Source organism: Xenopus laevis, chromosome 6L (assembly GCF_017654675.1).
Source record: "Xenopus laevis strain J_2021 chromosome 6L, Xenopus_laevis_v10.1, whole genome shotgun sequence".
NCBI lineage: Eukaryota > Metazoa > Chordata > Amphibia > Anura > Pipidae > Xenopus > Xenopus laevis.
The window spans coordinates 102,416,758-102,441,907 of record NC_054381.1 but is presented as its reverse complement, the minus strand read 5'-3'; the positions used below and the strand labels follow the sequence as shown (position 1 = coordinate 102,441,907).

At 38.0% G+C, this 25,150-nt stretch overlaps 1 protein-coding gene across 3 annotated transcripts in view; it reads right to left on the bottom strand.

Annotated features, from left to right (window-relative positions):
* scgn.L (secretagogin, EF-hand calcium binding protein L homeolog) overlaps nucleotides 1–16,981 on the bottom strand; it is a 41,289-nt gene extending 24,308 nt beyond the window's left edge. The window contains 3 exon segments of one of the 3 annotated variants that reach the window (NM_001094628.1): nucleotides 5,424–5,516; nucleotides 16,091–16,158; nucleotides 16,706–16,981. In NM_001094628.1, the coding sequence (NP_001088097.1) occupies nucleotides 5,424–5,516; nucleotides 16,091–16,158; nucleotides 16,706–16,775 (231 nt within the window). In that variant the 5' untranslated portion in view covers nucleotides 16,776–16,981. 3 annotated transcript variants of the gene reach the window in all.
* Between the last annotated feature and the right edge of the window lie 8,169 nt (nucleotides 16,982–25,150).

Sequence of the window (25,150 nt, the reverse complement as noted above, 5' to 3'; positions counted from 1 at the left end):
GCAACGCCCCCCCCCCCCGAGCTGCTTTAGAATGTAAAAAAATGATGCTTTACACTTCAATATTAAAAAAAACTGTGACATACGAAATAGAAAGTAATTGGAAAAGTCATTATTTTGGGTGACCTATCTGAAAACAACTAGTTGTTTGAAGGTGAACAAACACAAGTTATGCAAAAATAACCCTGATAGCCCACTTGTTAACCTAGTCCAGTTAGGAATTGCTCCACTGGCAACGACTGACTGATCAAGCATTATTGACAGTGCAAACTTTTAGGTGATGCTGTACCAGAAACCTTGGAAAACAGTGGAGTAGCTATAAAGGGGGCAAACAACTTGATTGCAGGGGAAACAGGGGGATCAAGGGTCCCACAAGGATGGGGATTCATGAGCCACAACGCACACAACATTTTTTACATGCCATGGGTTACCCACTGCTGGCAAATCTAAGCACACTGCATCCACTGCAAAAGCCTTGACCAATGGTTTTACGCCAACAATCTACTCTTAATATATACATAAAAATCATGCTGATTACTAGTAGTGATGCTATTTTCTAAAAAAGTAATCCTGAATGTGATCTATTAACAAATCTTCAAATGACATGGCCAGTACAGAGCCAAACCTAGTGTGTCTGAGGAAGGATTTTTGTTACCTGAAACATGTAGTGCACCTGTTTCTCCAATAAATATGAAGCAACAATATTTACCAACCCTCTTGGAGATTGATGTATCTAGGGCAGCGGTCTTCAACCTTTTTTTTTCATTCGGGTGAAAAAGGAGTTGGGGAGCAACACTAGCATGAAAAAAAGTTCTGGGGGTGCCAAATAGGGGCTGCGATTGGCCTTTAGGTATTGCCTATATATAATGGCAGCCTGCAGGAGGCTCTGTTTGGCAGTGCACCTGGTTAATATGCAAACACAGCTTGCCTTCAAGTCTGGAATCCAAAAATAAGCACCTGCTTTGGAACCACTGGGTGCAACATCTAATCGGTTGGTAAGCAACATGTTGCTCGCGAGCTACTGGTTGAGATCACTGATCTAGAGTGGCAGCTTTAGCAGGTGGCCTATATGGTAAATAAAAAAAGTAAATGGAAAAAAACCCCAGCCCACTGCTGAAAACTTGCAAGTAATCCCAGCAGTGGACCTAGCAGGCAAAGCCCGTTTCTGCTGCGATTGGCATAAGTACAAGACAGCATGACCTTCTGTGCTTGCACTGTGACTGCAGCCCTAAATGACGCTAAAGGTATGGGAGCTGCTATCCAGAATGTTTTCTAGATAAGGGGTCTTTCTGTAATTTGGATCTTTATACCTTTAGTCTATTAAAAATATCATAACAGCATTAATTAAACTCAATAATTAATATAACAATTTTTTAACTTATTGGGGTTGAAAGGTTATTATTCAATATGCAATTTATTCAATATGTAATTTATTTAATTGATTGTGGGATGGGGGTGGAGCACATGTACACGCCCCAACCCCTCACTATAAAAGGATTGTTAATGGTGTAACACGGGGCTTGATAAAGGGCCTGGTTGGCTCGAAACGTTGCCTTTGTATGCTATGGGCTAAATAAATTATGCACTTGAGCACTTTTGCAACTTAAAGGGGTTGTTCACCTTCCAAACACTTTTTTCAATTTAGTTGTTTTTAGATTGTTCCCTAGAAATAATGACCTTTTCCAATTACTTTCCATTATTTATTTTTTAAGTTTTTTCCAAAATCTAAGTTTAAAGTTGAATGTTCATGTCTCTGGTGTTTGAGTCTGACAGCTCAGTAATCCAGGTGCAGATTCTGAACTGTTACAATTTTGCAACATTTAGTTGATACATTTCTCAGCAGCATCTCTGGAGTATTAGCAACAATTGTATCAATTCTAACAGCTGCCTGTAATGAAACCCAGAGATTCTGCTCAGCAGGGACAAAGATAAGAAATGTATCAACTAAATGTATCAATTTAGAACAGTTTACAGGATCGGCGACCCCCCCTCCCAGAGCTGCTTCAGAAGGAGAGAAATGACACTTTATACTTCAATATTAGAAAAACCGTGACACATAGAAAATAGAAAGTCATTGGAAAAAGTCGTTATTTCTGGTGATCTATCTGATAACAACTAGTTGTTTGAAGGTGAACAACCCCTTTAACAGTGTGCTGCTAATTTTTATCTATGGATTGATGCGACCCGAGGACAGGATTGGGTCTTCTAGTTCAGCACCTGGCACTTCAACGGTGTTTGTTTGGGAGGTGAGCGCTCCAATTTTTGTGAGTGTTAGCATTAATTAAACTCAATAGGCTGGTTGTTCAATAACACCAATAAGGAGTAATTATATCTTAGTTTGAATCAAATACAAGGTTCCGTTTTATTATTACAGAGAAAAGGGACATCATTTTTAAAAATATGGATTATTTGATTAAAAAACAGTCTATGGGAGATGGCCTTCACGTAATTCGGAGCTTTCTGGATAATGGGTTTCCGGATAACAGATCCTATAGCTGTACCAAGCTCTCCATTGCTGAGCTATCTGTGGTGAGAGGGTTTGCTTCAGAGAATTATTTTTATTTCTATCTTTATAGAAGTTTACATAACTGACTTACAATTCACTACCTACAGTATGGTTTTTAAATATTGTTCAGTCAATGATAGGAGCATTTGATCCTTTGTTGTACTTATACTTGCTGGCCTTTTGTTTTTGTTTTTTTACACTGTATTAATTTTACATAGTAATTTACTACTGCTATATTTGATTATTCATTCAAATACCTTTGTACCTCAGGCTTATGGATCATATTTAAAAGCCCCCTTTGTTCCGCTGGAGTACACTTTTGTTGGTTGTGCAGAACAGCTGCCCTTGTTTATTCATGTATCCTTCCCACCTCTTCCAGTGAAATCCAGTTTTAAACAAATACATCGCTTAAAGCTATCACTCCCAAGATTTGTAAGAACAAATACACCAGCACTGCCTGAAAGCTGTACAGATATGGAACCTATTATCTAAAAACTAGAGCAATGACATTCCCCATAATATCCCTAATCTCTTAAACCAGTTATTTTTAGCATGTTATGCTTATTCTCTATAATAAAAAATTATGTTATGGTGAAGGCCATAAACACAGTAACAGTTAAATATTGAGAACAGTTACGTTAATGCTTGAGGGACCAGAACAAAATTCATATGTAGAGCAAAGTTTCTTGGCAAGTATTTTTTTTAATGATCTAGTACTTAGAGAGAATTAGCGATGTTTATAATAATTATGAAGAGGAGGTGTTAATAATTAAGGGAAACCACCCTCTATATAACAGTTAGCAGGTTACACAGGATGAGTTTGTATGGAGCATGTTTAAGATGGACACTCCTATTGTTAGTGATGTGTAAGTTGGGTGGGTTTGGACCAACTTCTGCAGACAATTGCCGAGCAGTGGGTGGGCTCAGGTTGAGCTCTTCCTTCCTACCTCACACTGCCGGCTTCTGAAGGAGGAAGCCTCTAAATATAGCTGTGTGCCAGTCCTGCCCTATTTTGTGACATTAGAGATGGGTGGGTTGGGTGTGGGTCTATAAATAGAGCTGCCACACAAGATCGGGTAGAGTTCTGGTTGGGAGGAATTGGGTTAAGCTCCCCATACTTTGGCCAATATAAATTACAAACAAATTACAAGTTGGCAGCTTGTTCGGCAGTGTATGGGGCCCTCCGACGTTCTTCCGAAAATCAGGAAGATGGCGACCGGCCAAGTTTGAAAATCCTGTTGGATCTGTTTGTTGATGCGGCCCTTGGTCGACCGCCTGTATTCTCACCATTGTGATCAGATCTTTGGGCCCTAGGGTCCATGATCGGATAAGCCAATATTTCCCACAGTGGGCATATCTGAGAGGCCTGATCTCTGCATGAATGTCATCTTTAGGGTTAACGCAGCTTCTATTTTTCTATTTTTCTATTTTTTTATAGAAACAGGGCAATTTTGGGTGCTTTGTTGCAATAGGAGGGGTGACTAATCTCCTGTGGTTTATTGCCTTTGAGGGTAGCTAACTCCTAAAACCAGTAGGGGTACTGATTGCTCCTCTAGAACAAAATGAACCAGATACTTTACCTGGGTAGCCTACATTCTGCATTGGATGTGTACTCTATTCTTTTTCCCTCCAGCTCAAGCGAACCAGCAGTTTAGTTATAAAGACTATGGGGTATATTTATCAAAGAGTGAAGTTAGAGATCGCCACAGTCTGCTATTGTGAAACACAGCAACTCTCCATTAATTTCCTTTTGGGGTATATTTATCAAAGAGTGAAGTTAGAGATCACCGCAGTCCTCTAGAGTGAAATTCCACCACTTTCCATTCATTTCTATGGGCTTTTTAAAAGAGTATTTATCAATGGGTGAAAGTGAAAGTTCATCCTTTGATAAATATGTCTTTCAAAATCCAATAGAAATGAATGGAGAGTGGCGGAATTTCACTCTAGAGGACTGTGGTGATCTCTAACTCGTTGATAAATATACCCCCCTGAACTCCGCTCTGTGCGGCAGATCTTAATCAATTCATGTCTATTTGCTGCACTGCAGCCTTTTTAAATGGCTTTATTTTTCTTCTTGAGAACTAAGGTGGCTAGCTCTGGATATAGTCATTCAAATTTGATATGAAAAAAAAAAAATGAAGGTAATTTCTCATATTGATTTCTGAAATATTTGTAAACCACAAAAGGTTTTACATAAATATATATAATGAAAATGAAAATAAAGCAAGTAAAAAGGCAGAAATATTTGCACCAAAACTTTTCTATCTTTTATAATCAGTTGCAATTTACAATTTGAAAACAAAAGGAAAGGTATGTTATTTGGCCAGGAATATGAGTTGGCAATAAATAGATTTGACTTTGGTTTGGGCCACATTTTCAATACACAGGTGTCCGTAAGGGACCAGGATCTGGTGTGAGAACAGCTGCGCTCTCAGAATGATTCACTTCATAACACAGCAAATATTTACATTTCTTGGCTAAATGAAAGGTACAATTGAAAAAAAAAAAAAAAATCTATCAATGTAACAGATCCCATCACAACATTCGACTCCATGTTTATATTTTTCTTTCTGTTAATGAGCAAATGTGGACTTTGCTCCTGCTCTTGATATACATAATACACAAGGATATGAAAGCAGATATAGACAATGGCTTTTGGTGCAACCCCTGGTGATAATCTCCAGCTTATTGTGAAAATAATTTTGCTTTTTCACTATAAAAACTTTTATGTGTGTTGGTCTTTTAGTGAAGATGGTAAAATCCTCAATGGAGCGGTTGCATTACAAATCCATCGTTTATATATTTTAACCTGCAATTATAATACTGCACGGAAAGTGTATTTTGTATCCACCAATGTGCCAAAGAACTATGTTATAGATGCATTCCCATTGCTAGTGTGATATACTGTATATATAATTACCTCTTGTATTTGTAGACGTCCATCAGCGGTAATGTCATACGCAGACATAAATCGATCTTTCACCCTCTGAACCTTATCAGCTGTTATTGCATTCTACAAAGTAGCCAAAACCAATATTTCAGTTGAGACCAACACAAAGGTATAAATGCATTTAACCATTAGAATGAGTGGTATAGAATGTTCAGAAAGCAGTTAGAATAAGCAAGGTAGTACTTATATGAACAGCAGGAATGGTTGGTTATAATGCATAGAATTTAACTTTATTTCTGGTATGTGTTCTAAGAATCTATGGAAGGCACTGAATAGAATCTGTTGTAGAATTAGTAGATTGTCAGGTGAAACATTTTTCAGTTAACTTTCAGTATGTTATAGAATGTCCTATGTCCGAGCAACTTTGCTATTGGTCTACAGTATTTTTTGTTTGTTTTTGTTTTTAAATCATTTGCCTTCTGCATCTTTCCAGCTTTCAAATGGGGGTCACTGACCCTAGCAGCAATTGTATTATTATTATTGTTACATGTTATAAATTATCTTTATATTAAGTCATTCTACTAGTGATATTCCAGTCTTTCATTAAACCACTGTCTGGTTGATAAGGTAAATAACAGCCATAGATCTGTTGAACTCCTAGATTGAAGAGCTGCTGAATAAAAAGATAAATAGCTGAAACCCCACAAAAAATAAATACCATTTGTAAATTGTCTCAGAATAGCAATTTTTATGGCATGCTAGACATTAATTTCAAAGTGAACAACCCATTAAAAAATAAATGTTGTCAACCAGAGCCGGACTGGGAGTAAAAAGCAGCCCGGGCAAAAAAAAAATCAAAGCAGCCCACATTTAAACACACAATGCTCTTGTACTCAGACGCTTATATATTGGGTTAAAACATATATATTGCGGTTCACTTTGTGTGTCTGTTCACCATCCATGTATGCAAATGATCCTCTAAATAACTGATATACTGGCATAGATGCTATAATTCATCAGTGCAGTTGCCTATATAAATCATTCAACGTTTTGAAAATTAAAGTAAAAGTTCCAAATGGCTGTTATCGGGAACCACTCTTGTGAAATTTAGCATCTATTAGTAAATCAGCCTCAGTGTATTTAATAAAGGCAAGGAGCTAGAGGCAAAGCATAGATAGGATATCTGGTTTAATGTAAACAACCTGTAGGGCAAATAAAGCGACACCAGTGATTTTTGAGTGTTGATGTGGTAACAGACTACCTTCCTCAAACTAGGCAAGAAAGAGTATCCTATAGTTTTGCGCACACACACAGGGCTGGTCTTACCAATTGTGGGACCCAATTAGAACCATTTTGGCATTTATTTTTCTAGAGTTCAACTGCATACACAGCACATTAATTCATTTTCACAGTATATGTAACCGAGTGCATTTTTAAAGAACTACCCTCAAAGCTTCCTTTTGTATGTTAAATAGTACAGGGAATACCTATGCTGCCATAGTTTTATGGGATCTCTCTGTACAGACTATGAGCAAACGTAGGGACTGTTCCTGCTGAATTGTGCTTAGTACAGAGGAATACCTATGCTGCTATAGTTTTATGGGATCTCTCTGTACAGACTATGAGCAAACTTATGGGACTGTTCCTGCTGAATTGTGCTTAGTACAGGGGAATACCTATGCTGCCGTAGTTTTATGGGATCTCTCTGTACAGACTATGAGCAAACTTAGGGACTGTTCCTGCTGAATTGTGCTTTGACTATGCCCACTACGGGAGATATATTGAATGTATAAATAGCTGAATATTTCTTTTAGCTGTTCCTAAAGCACAAATCTCATCATTCTGAGAAAAAAAGACACTGAAGCAATTTAATTTATAAAACCCAAACAACACAGTTGCAATACCTCCAGAAATCACATCAGATTCATAATAGAATGACACAAATGCAATTTTTGCTAACAAGGAAAGGGTAAAAAATCACAAGGCAGTATAATAAACGTGATTTGTATCCTTGGCCAGCATTCTTTGAGCACTGATAGTCTGGGGGGGGGGTGGATCTGCAGCAGCAGCGTTTGCCATGCATTGTGCCTGTTACAGTACTGGACAACACAGCAGATGTACACTGGTGCCTTTTTCACCCTGTCTGCAATTGGTTGTCATGTCCCATAGCTCAGGGCACCCAGCTTCACATAAGGAACCCTCGTTCTCCCAGTCCTAGCTCTCCACCCCACACTTGCTCAAACCCCCACCCCCCTCAGTCTGCTAAAGTCAGAAAGCAAAAAGAAAACAGACACAGCCCTGGGGGTGGGCTCTTTGTGAAGAAAATGATCGGTTCAGATCAGAGATCAGTATTAGTGTACACACAGCCAGGGAACATTTGGTGAGGGAGGTAAGTACCAGGGCCAGTCTTACCAATAAGCTTGTCCTTGGTGCGGCCCCCATGTGCGCGGGACCCGATTGCCGGCACTGCAGGCACCCACACACGCCCCCACCCCCTCTCTCTCCCCCTCTACCTGGAGATTCTTGCTTCGTAAAACAGGGCAGGAACTAAACAGTCACATCGCCCTTGCCGATTGATCCACGCCCAGCCCGTCTGCTGACCAATGAGAGGGCGTGGTTTGTTGGTCTTTCCCTGACTGATGGCCAATAATAGGAGAGAGGGAGGAACGGAACGCTGTTCAGCGTATGAAGGTAGAAGCTGAGCAGGAGCAGTAACTGGCTTGCGTGCTGTTGTCTTTAACCCTGTCCAAGCCACCTGCGATAACTACACAAAGCGGCCCATTTCACAAATAGATGGAGCGGCCCTTCGGGCAATTGCCCGCCCCCACAGATTGTCAGTCCGGGCCTGTTGTCAACTAATAGGGTGATACCCTTCCCCAAGAAAACCTAAAGTAATGCATGGTGGCGGGGAAGGGGTTGAAAGATAATAAGGTGGGTTGAAAACGTATTTGATGCCTGATATATTCCTGAAAGTAAGGCTAGGTGACTGTATGCAAGGAATTGTTGAGCAAGGACAGTTGAACATAGTTTGCACAGATAAGGGAGGCATGGCACAGAACAGCTTGGCTCTATGGCATGAAGGGATTAGAATATAAAAGATATAGGGGCTCATTTACAAACATAAACCTGCTAATTAGCACATGACAGTCTTAGTCATTGCAACCAATCATCAAATAGTTTTAATACGTATGCTACCGGTTAAAAAAAGAAAGTGAACATTTGATTGGACAAAATGGATAGAATGATTAGAATATGTGGTACTGAAGACTAGTTTATCTTGGACATAATGTTTAGAACATGTAGATAATCATAGTTTGCAGGATATTATGTTCTTAATGGTATAAACTATTAAATTTAAAGGCCTTCAACGTTATAAAATTTCAATGCTATAACAAAATAGGTACAATTTGATAGAATGTGCAAACAGACTTTGAATGACTGGATAAATAGAATGCATGGAAACGAAGAAGGTGATTCAGAATGCACCAGAACTGCAAGAATCTGTTGTAAACATGTCAGAAGCCTCTGTATGTAAAAAAATATCTGCAACTCTGTAGGAAATCAGTTACATAATCCTGGCGATACAATACTTTGTTCAAATTCAGTTGTTCACAAAGAACTAGGACCAATGGTGAACTAGACTATCCTGCCATTTAAATCAGCAGACCCTGTTCACCATTTGCTGCCTGGACCCTCACACTTTCTTATCCAGAAGTACCAGTCTGGGTAGGGCTACGGTCTTGCCAATACAGCATACATTTCACCCCTAATAACAGCCCAACTTCCTCACTAACTGTAAGAATGAACTTTAAAGTTGCTCCATGGGACTTGCAAATGCCTCTTTGCCACCCTTGCAGTAGTTCTGTCTGTGAGGAAGTTCTCACCCTTTGTATAGAACAAGGAAAACATGAGTGAGATGGAATGGAGTGGATCAAAAGAACTCTAGTGAGAATAGAAAGGAAAACAGTGTGGTTTTTGGAAGATATTTGCAATATTGTAGTCTTTTTTTATTATGAAAAGCAGTTGTAGTATAGTGGAAAGGAACTTCTCTAACAAGGTAGGGCAATGTATATACTATTGCAGAACTAAACACTCATTTTTTGAGGTTTCACATAACTTTCCCATTTCATGAAATTTTCAGCAAGACTAAAAGCCACAAGTGGTAAGAACGCATGTGCTCTAATAATGAAGGTGTGATGGAAAGAGTGTTCATAATATGTAGGAAAGAATGCTTAAATTATGCATGAGAGGGTGACTAGAATACATTAAAGAGAATAGTGGTAGGCAACACTGTCAGGAATGGTAGAATGCACAGGAAAAAACATTTAATGATCAAAATGTGTGAGATATTATATGGATCAAAAGGTGTTGAAAAGCAGATAATGCTTAGAAAATGCAGGATTCAGTGATTACAATTCCTGGAACAGAATAGTCTGTATTTGATATAATGGTCTGAATGTGATTAAATGATTAGTAATGCATTAGGATGCATGGGGCATACTGGTTATAATGTTCAGTACAGATCACTTAGAATGCCACAGATGGACCAGTTAGGAAACAAAACAGAAAGGTTTAAGAAAGAGTGGTGACAAGGCATTTGATAGGATGGTTATATTGTGTTAGAAAATGGTACATCGGATGCTGAAATGCTAAAATAAAGGGGGCTATAATTAGAAAAAAAAGGGATAATGCACTGCTGACTGCTGAGCAATTTAATCCAGCCAATGAAGAGAGATAACTTCAATGCTGTATGTCCATAGAAACACAGAATGTAAAGAATAAAAGAAATATGTAGAAGAATATGATGTTTAGAATAACTCATACCCCCCTATGTAATAAAACGCTAAATTTCGTCCAGGTGCAGTAACCCATTGCAACCTATCGGATGTTTACTTTAAAACAGGTGACCAGTAAATGCTACCTGCTTATTGGTGATTGCACCACTTATTATATAACCCCCACAATCTAGACATATGGCTTAGTAAACTCTGTTTTTACCAGAATACTTTAACAGAAGCAAAGCCAAGCTTGGTCTGCTTGAAGCTCTTCCGTGTCGTAAAGGGGAGATAACTTTTAGTATGATGTAGAGACTAATATTCTGAGACAATTTGCAATTGGTTTACATTTTTTATTATTTAAGGTTTTTAAGTTATTTGGCTTTTTAGTCAGTGGCTCTTCCATTTGTTTTTTAAGCAATCTGGTAGCTAGGGTCCAAATTACCCTAGCAACCATGCACAGATTTGAACTGGAATATGAATAGGAGAGAGTCTGAATCGATAGATAATAATACAAAGTAACAATAACAATACATTTGCAGATCATTTGATTTTTAGAAGGGGTCAGTGACGCCCATTTGAAAGCTGCAGATGTCAGAAGAAAAAGTCAAGTAACTATAAATAAAATGAAAACCAATTGAAAAGTTGCTTAGAATTGGCCATTCTATAACTTAATAAAAGTTACCTTAAAGGTTTAAGATTTTCGAAAAAAGCAACTGGCAGAAAATTTATCTTGGATTTATATTGCATCTGTCTTATCCCCTACTAGATACACCCCATTTCTAGTAATTGAGCACGTTTTCCATCCCACACTTACTTTACTGTAGCTTTACTTTTGTGTCTCTTTTTGGGGATAACATACTGTTACCATACACACACAAGCACTGAGAGCTTATAAGAGTTTATTAGCAACTCTTTTATTTTTGTGAGCTCAAAGGTCCTTTGGGTTGGTACTGACTGGTTTCCAGCCTGAGAGCTTTTCAGACCCAGTCCTGTGCATATCCCATAGAAAAAACTTTAAATTGACTTATTTGTTCTGCACATTTATTAGTCAAACTTTGCACAAGCATTTGTGTGATTTGTAAGTCTTTTCTAATGACCTGTGATGCATGCTAATGTATTGTGCACAATGTTACTGAATAGATTCTGTCCAGTTAAACATCTATTTCTCAGTGCAGAAGAAAATGGTTTGTGATTGTAGGCTGGGTTCCTTCTCTCTAAGCAGAGCTCAGTGTTACAAGAAATATTACCATATACAACACCTTGCTTGTTATAATTAATAATCCCATGTATTTATAGCAGTGCTGTACAGAAATTAGGTGTATACATTGAACACACAGATTACATGAAAAAACAACAACCAATACAAAGGGTAAAGATGGCCTAGCCCCCAAAAAAGCCAACAATCTAAAAATTAAACAAACAAATCTTTTTACCCCCAGTTAAAAAGCTCTAGTGTTCATCCTAGTACCCAGTAAATATTTCTGGAGAAAATATCCAAAAAACTCCTTATTTCACATACCACTTGTGTTCAACATTTCAGTGCACATTAGGACCTTGAAGGTCCTGACGTTGGACACAAGTGGTATGTAACATAAGGGGGCAGATTTCCATAGGGTCGAATATCGAGGGTTAATTAACCCTCGCTATTTGACTGCCGAATGTAAATCCTTTTACTTCGAATATCGAAAAATCATTCGATCGAACGATTTTTTTCCGACCTAAAAAACATTAGAAAGCCTATGGGGGCCTTCCCGATAAGCTAACATTGACTTTGGTAGGTTTTAGGTGGCAAAGTAGGGGGTCGAAGTTTTTTTTTTAAAGAGACAGTACTTTGACGATCGAATGGTTGAATAGTCGAACGATTTTTAGTTCGAATCGTTCGATTTGAAGTCGAAGTCGTAGTCGAAGGTTGAAGTAGCCCATTCGATGGTCGAAGTAACCAAAAAAAACATTCGAAATTCTAAGTTTTTTGTATTCTATTCCTTCACTCGAGCTTAGTAAATGGGCCCCAAGGCGTTCTTTTGTTTTAAATTGAATACAATAGAGTGCTTTTCCTTAACAACCTTATGTATACTTTACCGACCATGCACCTCAACAATTCGTTTGGAGACAAGTGCTGACACATTGACTTTGATTGATATACATACGTTGCAATAAACCACCATTTTTTGCACTAAACAAGCCCTGCGAGTGTGGTTTATTCTCTTTTTTTTTTTTGTGTGTATATATATATTCACATGTCTAATAGAAATATAAAAACTCTAATCAGGGGTGCTTCGCCAATGAGGCGAGTTGAGGCTGTCATCTCAGGCGGCAGCACCCACTAGGTACCAGGGGCGGCAAAAATGCTTCCCCTGGTACTTTAAGAGCGAATTTCCGGGGGAGGGGCCAGGATCGCCCCTGACTCTAATGTATATTTTTTTCCATTTTGCCTTCTTTTTCCCTAGTTCCTGCTACAAATATATTACTGCATATTTATATGCATAGAGTCTCAGCCTTCAATACCATGCCATTGATTTTGAACTCTCTGGCTACAACCATCTTTAGAGAATGAGAGTTGGTCCCACCCAGATAAAAATATTAAAATAAAACCCAAATGAAATGCTTTAATTGAAATATCCATCAGCTTTCCCTTACATACAGTAATAGTTCACAAAATGTTTTTTAGCTCTCTGTAATGTTATAGCAATAAGGTCAGTGTAAATCAGGCCTTTTCCCCTTCACATTCACCAACAAACCTTCATTGAAGAAGAAGTCAGACAGACATACCTACACTGGGTAAAGATTACATACAGACCCTTAAGGGGTGACTCATGAATATGATGATGTAGAACTTTGTTGTTGCACATTGAAATCTAGATGAAGGTTTGTACAGGAGTGCTTTCTAATCTTTTACCAGGTAGATATGAGATCTGCATGTCATTGTTATTTTTTTTTAACCAATCAGTGTCAGTACACCCAGGTATCAAGCACTCTTCTTCATTAGTCTGACACTGAACATCCACCAGTCATTCTCTCTCTTCATGCAGAAGTTACTTATTAGCAAGCAAAGGGCTAGACTGACTATTTCTGCTGCCATTTCCCTATTTTCCGAGCATTAAGATTAGGCTATAAAATGAATGAGCAACCATATAAATGTTATAATTTAGTCATATTTTATCATTTAGCACTCAGTTACACAGTAAGATACAATATGCTTTTCTTTGAATGACAATGCAGGATATATGTGTATATATATATATATATATCATGTATCTCATAATTTAATTTAAAGGGCTATAGTAAACTTAATATAGGGGAAGACAATAAGTACACACATGCAATTGCTACAGCTAAAGCTATGCCTGAAATTTACCATTGCTGCCCATTTTCCGTTATAACTATAAGCTGTTTATACAAGGTTATAAAGGGAAATCCAACCCAAAAAATTATTTTTGTTTAATAAGAGAAAACATAAATCCTTAGCAACTTTGCAATATTGATTTATTACATTTTCAAGTTTTTACTTTAATTGTACTATTGCTATTGAATGCAGTGCTTGTCTCTTTCTATTCTCTGTCCTGATGGCTCAGACTGTTGATACAATGTAAGACAAGGCAGCTGATTAACAGACCTGTCTTTGCTGGGGAACTAAGACTTTTGCAACATTGTTTAAAAAATAACAACCAGGAATTAGGGAAATGCTACTTTCAATAGCAAGCTTTTACAAACAAGTTTAAAATCACTGACAATTTTTAATAAATGTATATTGGAAAGTTGCTTAGAATGATGTTTATTAGGCAAATTGTTTATTTTGGGGTTGACTTGCCCATTAAGTCTACTAGAAAATCATGTAAACATTAAATAAACCCAATATGCTGTGTTTTCTTCCAATAAAGATTAATGATATCTTTGTTTGGATCAAGTGCAAGCTACTGTTTTATTATTACAGAGGAAATCAAATTTTGATTATTTGGATAAAATGGAATCTGTGGGAGATAGTATTTAGGTATTTCAGAGCTTTCTGGATAATGGGTTTCCGGTAAATGGATATCATACATGTATTCGTTTAGACCAACTTAATTCAGTAGAATAACATATATGCAAAAGCATTTCGTACTGTAGCAATATAAACCACCCTAATGTTTACATTATTTTTTAGTAGGCTTAGGTATGGAGATCTAAATTACAGAATTGTACTTCCAAACTGATATAATTAATCCAAAAAAATATGATCCAAATTAAGGAAAGATCCGTTATCCAGAAAACCCCAGGTTCTGTGCATTCTGGATAACAGGTTCCATACCTAATATTTTGAGTCTTATAAAAAGCACACCTCGGGACAGATTTATCAAGTGTTAAAAATACTTAGAAATTCGACCATCGAATTGAAATACTTCGACTTCGAATATAGAAGTCGAAGTTTTTTTCAGCGAATTTGGGTATCCTGAGGTCGAAGTAAAATCGTTCGATCAAACGATTAAATCCTTCGAATCGATCGATTCAAAGGATTTCAGCGATCGATCGAATGATTTTACTTCGACTTCCAAAAACTTAGAAAAATGCTCTAGAAGGTCCCCATAGGCTAACATAGCACTTCAGTTTTGGATGTTGAAGATCACATGGGTGTGAGGGGTGTGTTTAAAAGGTTCACTGTGTACCTGTAAGTTTACACTTGAGAAAGGGCAACACTTGCCCGAAACATGTCGTGTAAAGCAGCATGAATAATAAATAATCACAAGCGGTTAATCTGCGTCTGAGTGCTCTCCTCTCTTTCAACTTTTAGTGGATAGCACTTCAGTTGGTTTAGTTTGACTAAGTATTGAAATCAAAGTTTTTTAAAGAGACAGTACTTTGATTATCGAATGGTCGAATATTCGAACGATTTTACTTCAAATCGAATTCGAAGTCGAAGTTGTAGTATCCTATTCGATGGTCGAAGTATCCAAAAAATTATTCGAATTTCGAAATTTTTGTACTTCGAAAATTCCCTTGAATTCACTTTGATAAATCTGCCCCCTCATATCTGTCCATTCCCATATAAATTTGTGTAACAAGTGCAATCATTGCCCCTCACTGGAGCAGAAATAGTAATAGAAATAGTAAAAGCAGAAATAGTAATATAGCCTCACATGGGAACTGATTATTTATAAAAATAAGGTTATTTCTTTTGTTATTCTGTAATTCTGCTCTAAAATGCCTCACATGTAAAGGCAATAATGTTGGGGTTTTAGTTAGATGTTCTCTGAAAACAATAATCTGTTCAAAACATCATTGCGCTGCTTGATTTCATTTTTGTAGTTTAGTCTCTTCAGTCACAATTTATTATGCCTGTGTTCTTTTCTTCTGCCTTGATATCACAATATACTAATGTAATATTGTGAACCAGCCAGTTAAACTTCCTCAATTACTATGTAGGGGGTTGTTTGTCATGAACTAATACTATCAGGAACTGGGCAGAATCACATACAGAAATCAGCCACAGATAGATCCAACTCAATGTGCTTTCTATACATTTGAACCAACAGATTTATCACAATATGAAATTAAAGTGCACCGCAGAAAAAGTCATTTATCAATAGGTGATCACTATTTGATAAATACACTTCTAAAAACCCCATAGGAAAATAGAATGAGGGCGAGTTTTAGTTCTAGCCAAAATACAAAGTTTTATTTTAATGCTAGAAATTGGAATCTTTTAAAAAAATACTTATGAGCTGATTTTATATATTGATTTAATAGCTCAATGCATTTAAGGCGTATGAGAGAATTACGCAATATAACATACAGGTATTACATATGCTGACATGGAAAAAATATCAAATCAGATACAGTAGGCTTTTATAAAAGCCATCAAGTACATAGTACATGTACTTAACATTCTCAGGAAGAGTGAGAAAATAATAATGGAAGTGCAGGGAACAGGAGGGTGCTACTTACTGTGCCCAGTTTCTTAAGCAGATGGCAAAAGAATTCATCCAACTCCTTGCCCTCAATGTAGCCATTGTCTAAAGACAAAGACAAATATTTATTATACCTCTGTGCTCTCACAGAATAACATACAAGAACAAATTAGTCATAACAGTAATTACAGCACAGTGCCTAAACTAAACCCCACCCAATAAAAGCTTTATTTCTTCTCATCTCCTTCTCACCATTAACTCAATAATTATTAACAATATGGCTTTGTTCTGTGTAGCATATTTATAAGTAGCTTAAGACTTCGACTCCCATTGCTCATACAGTTTGGCGTTGTCCACTAATTTGCTTCCAGGAAACTTTTAAAGACATTGTATTTGTTTTGATGTAGTTAATTTCTCTATGGCAGATGATGTTATTTGATACAATAGATAAATATGAGAAACTCCCGACAGTCCATAAAGCTAAAGCCAGGCAGGGTATTTACAAATAATTCTGCGCTCTGGCTGAGAAGAGCAGAAAGCAGGAAATATTTAACGTGAGTTTTGTTTTAAACATGACACATGACAAAGGAGAGCAGACTTGGATATCCTTTATGTACCAGAATCTTGTGCCAGCAGCATCCAATATACTCACCATCAGCATCAAAGCGCTGCCAGATCTCCAAGAACTCGGCTGCGTCCAGTTTCAGGAAGGCGCTGTCCATGGTGCTGAATAGTGAGCAGCTGAGGAACAGAGGAGGCAGCACCAGTCTGACTGCAGCTAAATCCTTGGCTGACTCTTCTGATACATTGGCTATATATATATTCACTATCCACTCAATCCCTCCCAGGAAACACTTGTTGCTGTGCTTGCGCAAGGCTGGCTCACACTGTGTGTGTGAGTGTGTGTGATGCACTCTCTGCGTTCTGCAGACTTGGCTGCTGTGACATTAATAATAAAGCTAACTCCACAGAGGTTGTTTGGGAAATTCTGCTGTTCAGCTTTCCATATAACTGATCCTAATCATCCAACAACAATATCCAAACACCTTTTGTTTTCCCCACTGAGTGTCCATCTTTTGTGTCCTTGATTTAAGACTGTGGTTATGAAAGGTGGGCAGCTACAGGTCATTTAATGTATCTTAATATTTTGAACAAGTTTAATTTTTACATATCTCATGTTGTTTTGCTTCCAGGGGCAATCATATCCTGGACTCCTAGGATGGTGATGTCCTTGACCCCTGGGACAATATCACTCAGCTCATCCTCCACATCTGCCCTAGCTCTGCTCCTGCCCCACCCCACCCCCACAATGGGGGTCATTTATCAACACTGGGCAAATTTGCCCATGGGCAGTAACCCTTGGCAACCAATCAAATAGCTGCATTCATTGTTCTACATGCAGCTGGCTTTAAAAAGCTAATCACTGATTGGTTGCTATAGGTAACTGTAAATTTGCCCAGTGTTGATAAATGAGCCCCAGTGTGTTCATTGCCTAGGGCAGAGAACCAAAGCTGAATGAAGTAACAGGCTGTACAGTCTATAACAAACAAGGGAAAGTTGCTCACCACTAATTTTTAAAAACCATTAAGCAGGAGTGTAATGATGCTGTGACCACAAAGTTCATAATGGGTTGAGTGCAGAGGACCTCTTGTATCTGTAGACTGTACAGTCTAGTGATCTGCTCCTACACACAGACATGCTTTAGACCGTGGAATCTAATACAGTAGAACCCCCATTTAAAATTATTCAGGACACCAGAAAAAAGGTGTAAATTCCAGGAAAATACAAAATCAGGGAAATGTATTATGTAAAATATATAGGTGGGAGCACAAAACAACAATGTAAAATAAGGGAAAACTTAAAATCAGGGATGTAAAATTGAGGTTCCACAGTATATGTAGTACTTCAGTTACTTTATACTTGGACCTTACATTCTACGAGAGATTTAATTGGTTAAAGTGGCATTGTTTGGCATATTTCAGTCATCAAAGGAGTAGCCGATTGGTGTTAATATAGAGGAGGCAGAACTGTGGTTGAAGAGTGGTCCAGGAAAAAAGGGGCCGCCTCCTAGCAGCTGCTTCTTCTTTAGATATTTGCACACGGCTGTGCAACAAGGCAGCTGCTTCATCAATTATATATTTTGCATATCCAGAACCAGGTCCAGACTAAGATTTCAAGCACACAGAGACCCAAACAGCCTCTCACCAGCCCAATGAATAGTGAATGTTTATTGGTCCTTACAGTAGACCCTTTGGCATTTGACAGATTCCAGTCTACCTCTAGTTTCCCTAAAACTGGCCATAGACGCAAAGATCCGATCATATGAATCATTGTACGATCGGACTTCCCCATCTCCCGACCTGCCACTAACCATTCCGATCAAATAAATTACAAAAGAACAGATCAGCCGATGTTCTGCCCCTCACAGCAATCGTACGAAAGTTATGTCCGACAAACCTAGTGACAGTCTCCCTCTGAAAATCAGAAAATCAATCCACAAAATAGTGGATTCGGTCCCTCCCTAGTTAGTATGTGTGCAATCCATAACTTTCTGGAACAACCAGCCAAACCACATTTGGCTTTATATACACAAAGTTCTCTTCTCTAACAATATAATTATAATAAGCCACCATCGCCCAATTAACTTTTAATACATAATTTGCAGTAAATTAAAAGAGAGCTATCACAAAAATGAAAACTGAAATAAGAAAAAGTCTAAATATAATCAAATAAAAGTTCTGACCATTTCAAAAAGAATCAAGTTACTATTCACTATCTCCCTCTCAGCATCTGTCACTCTTTATTCTCAAGTTAGGAGTCTGATTTTGAATGATTTGGGGATTCCTTTGCCTAGAAGATGTATTAGAGCTTTCTTTTTTTAAAGCATCGAAACTCCTGTCTCTCTACATGTCGAATTTGTGCTTATGTCAGTTATTTTGTTAGATTTTGCTTGTATTGTGATCAGTTATTCGAGTGAGCTTTAATACATATGGTAAAAATGGAAGCCCCCCATTAAATATATATATATTTATTTATTGAATCTAACTGTCAATCAAAACCTGACTCCCAAGTCATGCATGAAGAGAAAATGAAGAGAGACAGATGCTGAGAAGGGGAGAGTGAAGATAAACTGATTATTCCAGAAATGGTATATCATTTTTAATTGATTATATTAAGAAAGTTTCTTATTTCAGTATGTTGAAGCTTATATTTCATTTTCATAGTAGTTTCCCTTTAACATTTCCATACACAGGACATTGTCATAGGGACTCATTCCTGGCACTTCCTGCCCTGCATCACAAAGAATAACATATTGCAAGTAGTGATGGGAGAATTTGCACCTTTTGGCTGGAAAATTGGGAAATTTCCTGCGAAATTCGCGAAACGGCGGAAAACTTGCGAAACTGCACCGGCGTCTCGTTTTCGATGCCAGCGTCCGTTTTTGACATTTGTTTTTGACGCCAGCGAATTTTCACACCCGTTTTGCACAGATTCGCCGCGGATTTGCGCCTGCCGAATACATTTGACTATCACTAATTGCAAGTTATGGAAGGACCAGCAAGCTGAGATTTATGTACTAATACATTAAATTGACCGTAAATGACTACACCATTTGTCTGTAACAAGACCATTTGGGAATTTGGTGGTATGCTTTCACAATAAATTTTAAAGTTTAGAGTGATGGTAATATAAACACATTTGTGTATGTGGTCTGATAAAAGACAAAGGCAGCCAAAGCAACACTACTTTTCATTTATATCTGCTCTTACCTGCAGCCCACAATAATAAATTATTGAAGCCAAGATACTGAATGGGTAGCATTATCCTCCTAAAGCCAAAGGCTTAAATCGTTTATAGGTCGTTTCAGGTTTTAAACAATGAACATCTGTTTGGAAAATTCACTTAGATCACTGCAGAGTTAATATTCACCAAGGAAACATACTGTACACTATGAGTATAGATCTATGAATTAACATTCTTTAAAAGCATCTTTTATTAAAGGCATTCTTTCTTTGAGAGAACTTTAAAGCCATTTTATGAAGTATTAAAAGTTTATTTACATTTTATGATCACAGAATTCCAACCCCACAGTTGGTTTTTAAGGCAACACCTTTTGACAGGTCTTATAATAATCTTTTTTGTTCTGATTATGGAATGTCCATCCTCTAGCTGGAATCGTTTATACCAGAGCCAGGGTTTGATTCTCAGCCCCTTGCTGCTTGAGGCAGTTCCTGAAATGGCGGTGACCTTTATACTAGTGATGTGCCGTTCAGGAAAAACTCAGCCTGCACCCAATTATAACCTGCAAAGCGTTGCCCTTGTAGGACTCGCACCTGGCCTGTACCTGCATCTTCTCTCTGTACGCTATTTCCGTACACTCCTCTGGCTCCAAGACAAGGGAATCTTCAGAAGAGATGATGGAGTGTTCTTCCTCAATCTGACCTGCACGCAACCCTAACCTGCAATGGTTGTCCAAATTTCAAACTTAAAGGGATACTATCATAGGAAAACATGTTTTTTTCAAAACACATCAGTTAAAAGTGCTGCTCCAGCAGAATTCTGCACTGAAATCCATTTCTCAAAAGAGCAAACAGATTTTTTTATATTCAATTTTGAAATCTGACATGGGGCTAGACATGTTGTCAGTTTCCCAGCTGCCCCAGTCATGTGACTTTTGCCTGCACTTGAGGATGGAACTACTTTCTGGCAGGCTGTTATTTCTCCTACTTAATGTAACTGAATCAGTCTCAGTGGGACTTGGCTTTTACTATTGAGTGCTGTTCTTAGATCCACCAGGGAGCTGTTATCTTGTGTTAGGGAGCTGCTATCTCCTTACTTTCCCATTGTTCTGTTATGCTGCTGGGGGGGAAAGGGAGGGGGTGATATCTGGCAGTACAGCAGTAAAGAGTGATTGAAGTTTATCAGAGCACAATCACTTGACTTGGGCAGCTGGGAAATTGACAATATGTCTAGCCCCATGTCAGATTTCAAAATTGAATATGAAAAAATCTGTTTGCTCTTTTGAGAAATGGATTTCAGTGCAGAATTCTGCTGGAGCAGCACTATTAACTGATTCATTTTGAAAAAAAATTTTTTTCCCATGACAGTATCCCTTTATTATGCTCATATTGCTTCCAGAAAAAGTTTGGAACTCAGGAGTAAATATTCCAGCTGTGGACATAGTTAAAATGGAGTGTATGGAAACGTTTGGCTATATAGTAAATGTTATTGGATTACATAATGAACTCTGCAACACCTTATTCAACAGTAGATATTTCCAGCCTAACCAAGACAGTGAGCTTGTAGCATTCTCTATTTATACAGCAAGTGAGAGAATAAAGGGTTACAGAATTAAGCTCTGGCAGTAGGGCAGGTTTCACCTGGATTAAAGCTTTAAAGATTTAATGGGCCCGTATCACATTTGAGCCTCATTTGCTATATAAATATACATTATTTTCATGATCTTGGTATGTTGATAAGATATGATACCTGGGGTGTCATGTCCCTTGAGGTGTGGATGTTGTCAGCTGATGAATGGTGTGTCTGGAATGAGAGGAGGGTAACAGAAGTGACTGAAAGGCAAGAGTACTAGCAAATTGCACATAATCTGTGGTCAGGTTGAGTAGCACCAATGGCATCAGGAATCAGACTGGGATGAAGATGTAACAAACCAGCTTTGAGAAGACTCCACCAGACTGAGGCAACATTCAACCTTGTCTGTATGAAGAGGGCTCAAGTGTAAAACCCTCATAAATGTAAGAAATAATTTCTGAGACAGTACAGAGCCAGCGATTTTCCACTTTTAGTTATTGGTTTACTCATAACAAACTGTAAATATTTTTTATTTGCTGTTAAATATTTTCACTTTTTAATTAAAAATTATTTTTCAAAACGCACAACAAAACTACTATTGAATGAATTTTATGTACTGAGCTTATGGAATATACAGGACACCATCTTGAACACTTGTGTCTCACAGAGGCTTTCATAAGACATATTCTTGCCATGCTTCATTAACATTATCATTGTTTTTTATTCACCATGGCAACCTACACAGACATTGGGTCAACATACAAACTCCATGCAGATAGGTCCTTCAATGGCCTCGCCTTGTGGGTTGGCACAGTTTCAATATCTTTGGTATACAGGTACGGGGACCTGTTATGCAGAATGTTTGGGACCTGGGATTTTCTGGATAAGAGATCTTTCCGTAATTTAGATCTCCAGACCGTAAATCCACAAAAAAAATCATGTAAATATTAAATAAAGCCAATAGGATTGTTTTGGCTCCAATAAGGATGAATTATATCTTAGCTTGGATCAAGTACAAGGAACTGTTTTGTTATTAAAGAGAAAAAATAATAATTTTTAAAAATTAGAATTATTTGGATAAAATGGAGTCCATGGGAGATGGCCTTCCAGTAATTTGTAGCTTTCTGGTTTCCAGATAGATCTCATACCTATATATTAAGACGGCACAATGTCTATCTGGAAGTTCTGCATGAGGAACTTCAGTCAGTGGTTTTATCAAGAAAGTAAATGTTGTCTTTAAAGTAATAAGGAAACGAAAAATTAAAATCTAAAAGACCATTGTCGTTACTAGTTAGCGTAGGTTTTTTTGTATTAGCAACTTCCCTATGACTAGTTTGGCCCAGAGCTGAGGCCAGGGATCACACAGGCCTGTGTATTTATTAGATGCTAAAGCTATTGGAATACTGACAAGAACATAAGAATTAACAAGGACACATATAGCCATTTTTGTTTGCAAGGTGTTTTTTTCTAGTGGTAAATTGTTGCCATTAGTGTCATCCCTGGAGTGAAGATTCAATGCTTGAAGAAATCAACATGAAAAAAAATTCTAATTCTAGTTTGTGAGCTCAAAATTGAAACCAAATAATGACATTTCTTGACTTTTAAATCCTGTTATAAATAGGGGCATTTAGAGAATATAAAAGGGCAGGAAAACAGCTTGTTCCCACTTTAAGAATGTTAACAAGTGTGTTTATTCCGCGGAACCTTAGACAACTGAAAGCACATACCTTCAGATTAGATTCAAACAGCGTGTGAGCAGATCCTCACCTCCTGCTTAATGGGATATTTCACTCTCTAATACAATGCAGACGTTCATCGCAGCAAGCCATACAATTGTACAAATATTAAACGAGGTCTGTTAAATGTCACAGCAGTTCTTTACAATGGTATAATGCAATGGCGCTATTCAAACTCAATGCTGTCTGTTTAAATCGGGAAACTATTGATTTGTTCTCTGTCAGAATGGGAAGAAAATGGAACAGAGTCAACAGGATCAAGATACTAAACCCTCACTCCAAAAGCAGGACTCCTTGTACTATAAATCAGATAACATGAGTCAGCAAGATCGTTAAAACCTAACATAGATAATGTGCATCAAACCTATAGAATAACCTCTTAAATACTGATTTTAGGTTGCACCAGGGGCGCTCCACCAATGAGGTAAGTTGAGCCACTCACCTCAGGCGGCAGCGCCCCCCTGGTTGCCAGGGGCGGCAAAAATGCCGCTCCTGGTAACTAAGAGCTGAATTTTCGGTTTTCAACCTGGAAATTCGGCTCTTCTAGTGCAGAGAGCGCAATTGCGCTCTCTGCACTAGCGATGTGCACCGCCCCGACCCCCTTCAGCGATGTGGAGCAGTGGGGGCGGCAACGGAAGGCCTCCTCAGGCGGCATAAAGGCAAGGATCGCCGCTGGGTTGCACAAAAATCTCTTTGTTCAGGGAGTGGTTTGTCCCTAGAATAGGGCACTTCCCAACTTAGATACATTAAGGGGCAGATTTATCAAGGGTCGAATTTCGAATCAAGAAATACTTCGAAATTCGACCATCAAATTAAAATACTTTGAATTTGAATGTCGAAGTATTTTTCACAGAATTTGGCCTTCGAACGATCAAAGTAAAATCGTTCGATCGACCGATTAAATCGTTTGAGTTGAATGATTTGAATAATTTAAGCGTACGATCGAACGATTTTACTTTGATGTCTGTGTAAAGACTTAGAAAATGGTTGTAGAAGGTCCCCATAGGCTAACATAGCACTTCGGCAGGTTTAATTTGGCGAAGTATTGAATTTTTTAAAAGAGACAGTACTTCGATTATCCAATGGTCGAATATTCAAACAATTTTTACTTCGAAACGAATTCGAAGTAAATTCGAAGTCGCAGCATCCTATTCGATGGTTGAAGTATCCAAAAAATTTGGAATTTTTTACTTAGAAAAATTCCCTCGAATTCACTTCTACCCTTGATAAATCTGCCCCTAATACTGCTGTTATGTCTCATAGATAATGTGCATCAAACCTATAGAATAACCTATTAAATACTGATTTTAGGTTGCACAAACATCTCTTTGTTCAGGGAGTGGTTTGTCCCTAGAACAGGGCACTTCCCAAGTTAGATGTACATTAAATAAAATTACTTTTTTGACGTAACAATGTCTGGCGATCAGGCCACGTTGTGGTGCATTTGATCACTGCTTTTTCCTCAGCATTATAAATAGGCCCCATAGTGTATATTAAAACTGAATGCCTTGAATGTAAAGCTGCCACATAAAAGCCTCCTGCCTGATTTACCTTCCCTCGGAGCTGCACATTGTCACTGGGAAGATGTGGCATCTCTTCTGTCAGACACTTCTCCTCAGACTCTTTTTCATGGCCACAGTTACGTCATAAGGCTTCCTTTGTATTATTTATAGATTTCTCAGGGCTTATCAAGAAATGCTGCATCATATTCTGAAGCAGAGCCATGGTCTCCTGAAAGATATATCTGTAGCCTCTTTTATTTACCTTTCTACTGTTTGCAGCTGCTCTTAGGTCCCGCCTCCAACTCCTAGTGCTTGGTTGGCTGTGTACAGCAAGTTTGTGCGTCTCAGACTGCTATGTCTTGTGTACCTCACCCTGCTATGTCTTGTGTACCTCACCCTGGGGCACAGTATCTGCCGTCCCATTTCCACAGATCAGGGCCATACCTACATTAGTACCTGCTGTTTTTAGGAGACATTTAGAACACAGTATTACAGATTATACACATGTTGAGCTGACATAAGAGGTAGAGATAACTACAGCTACGA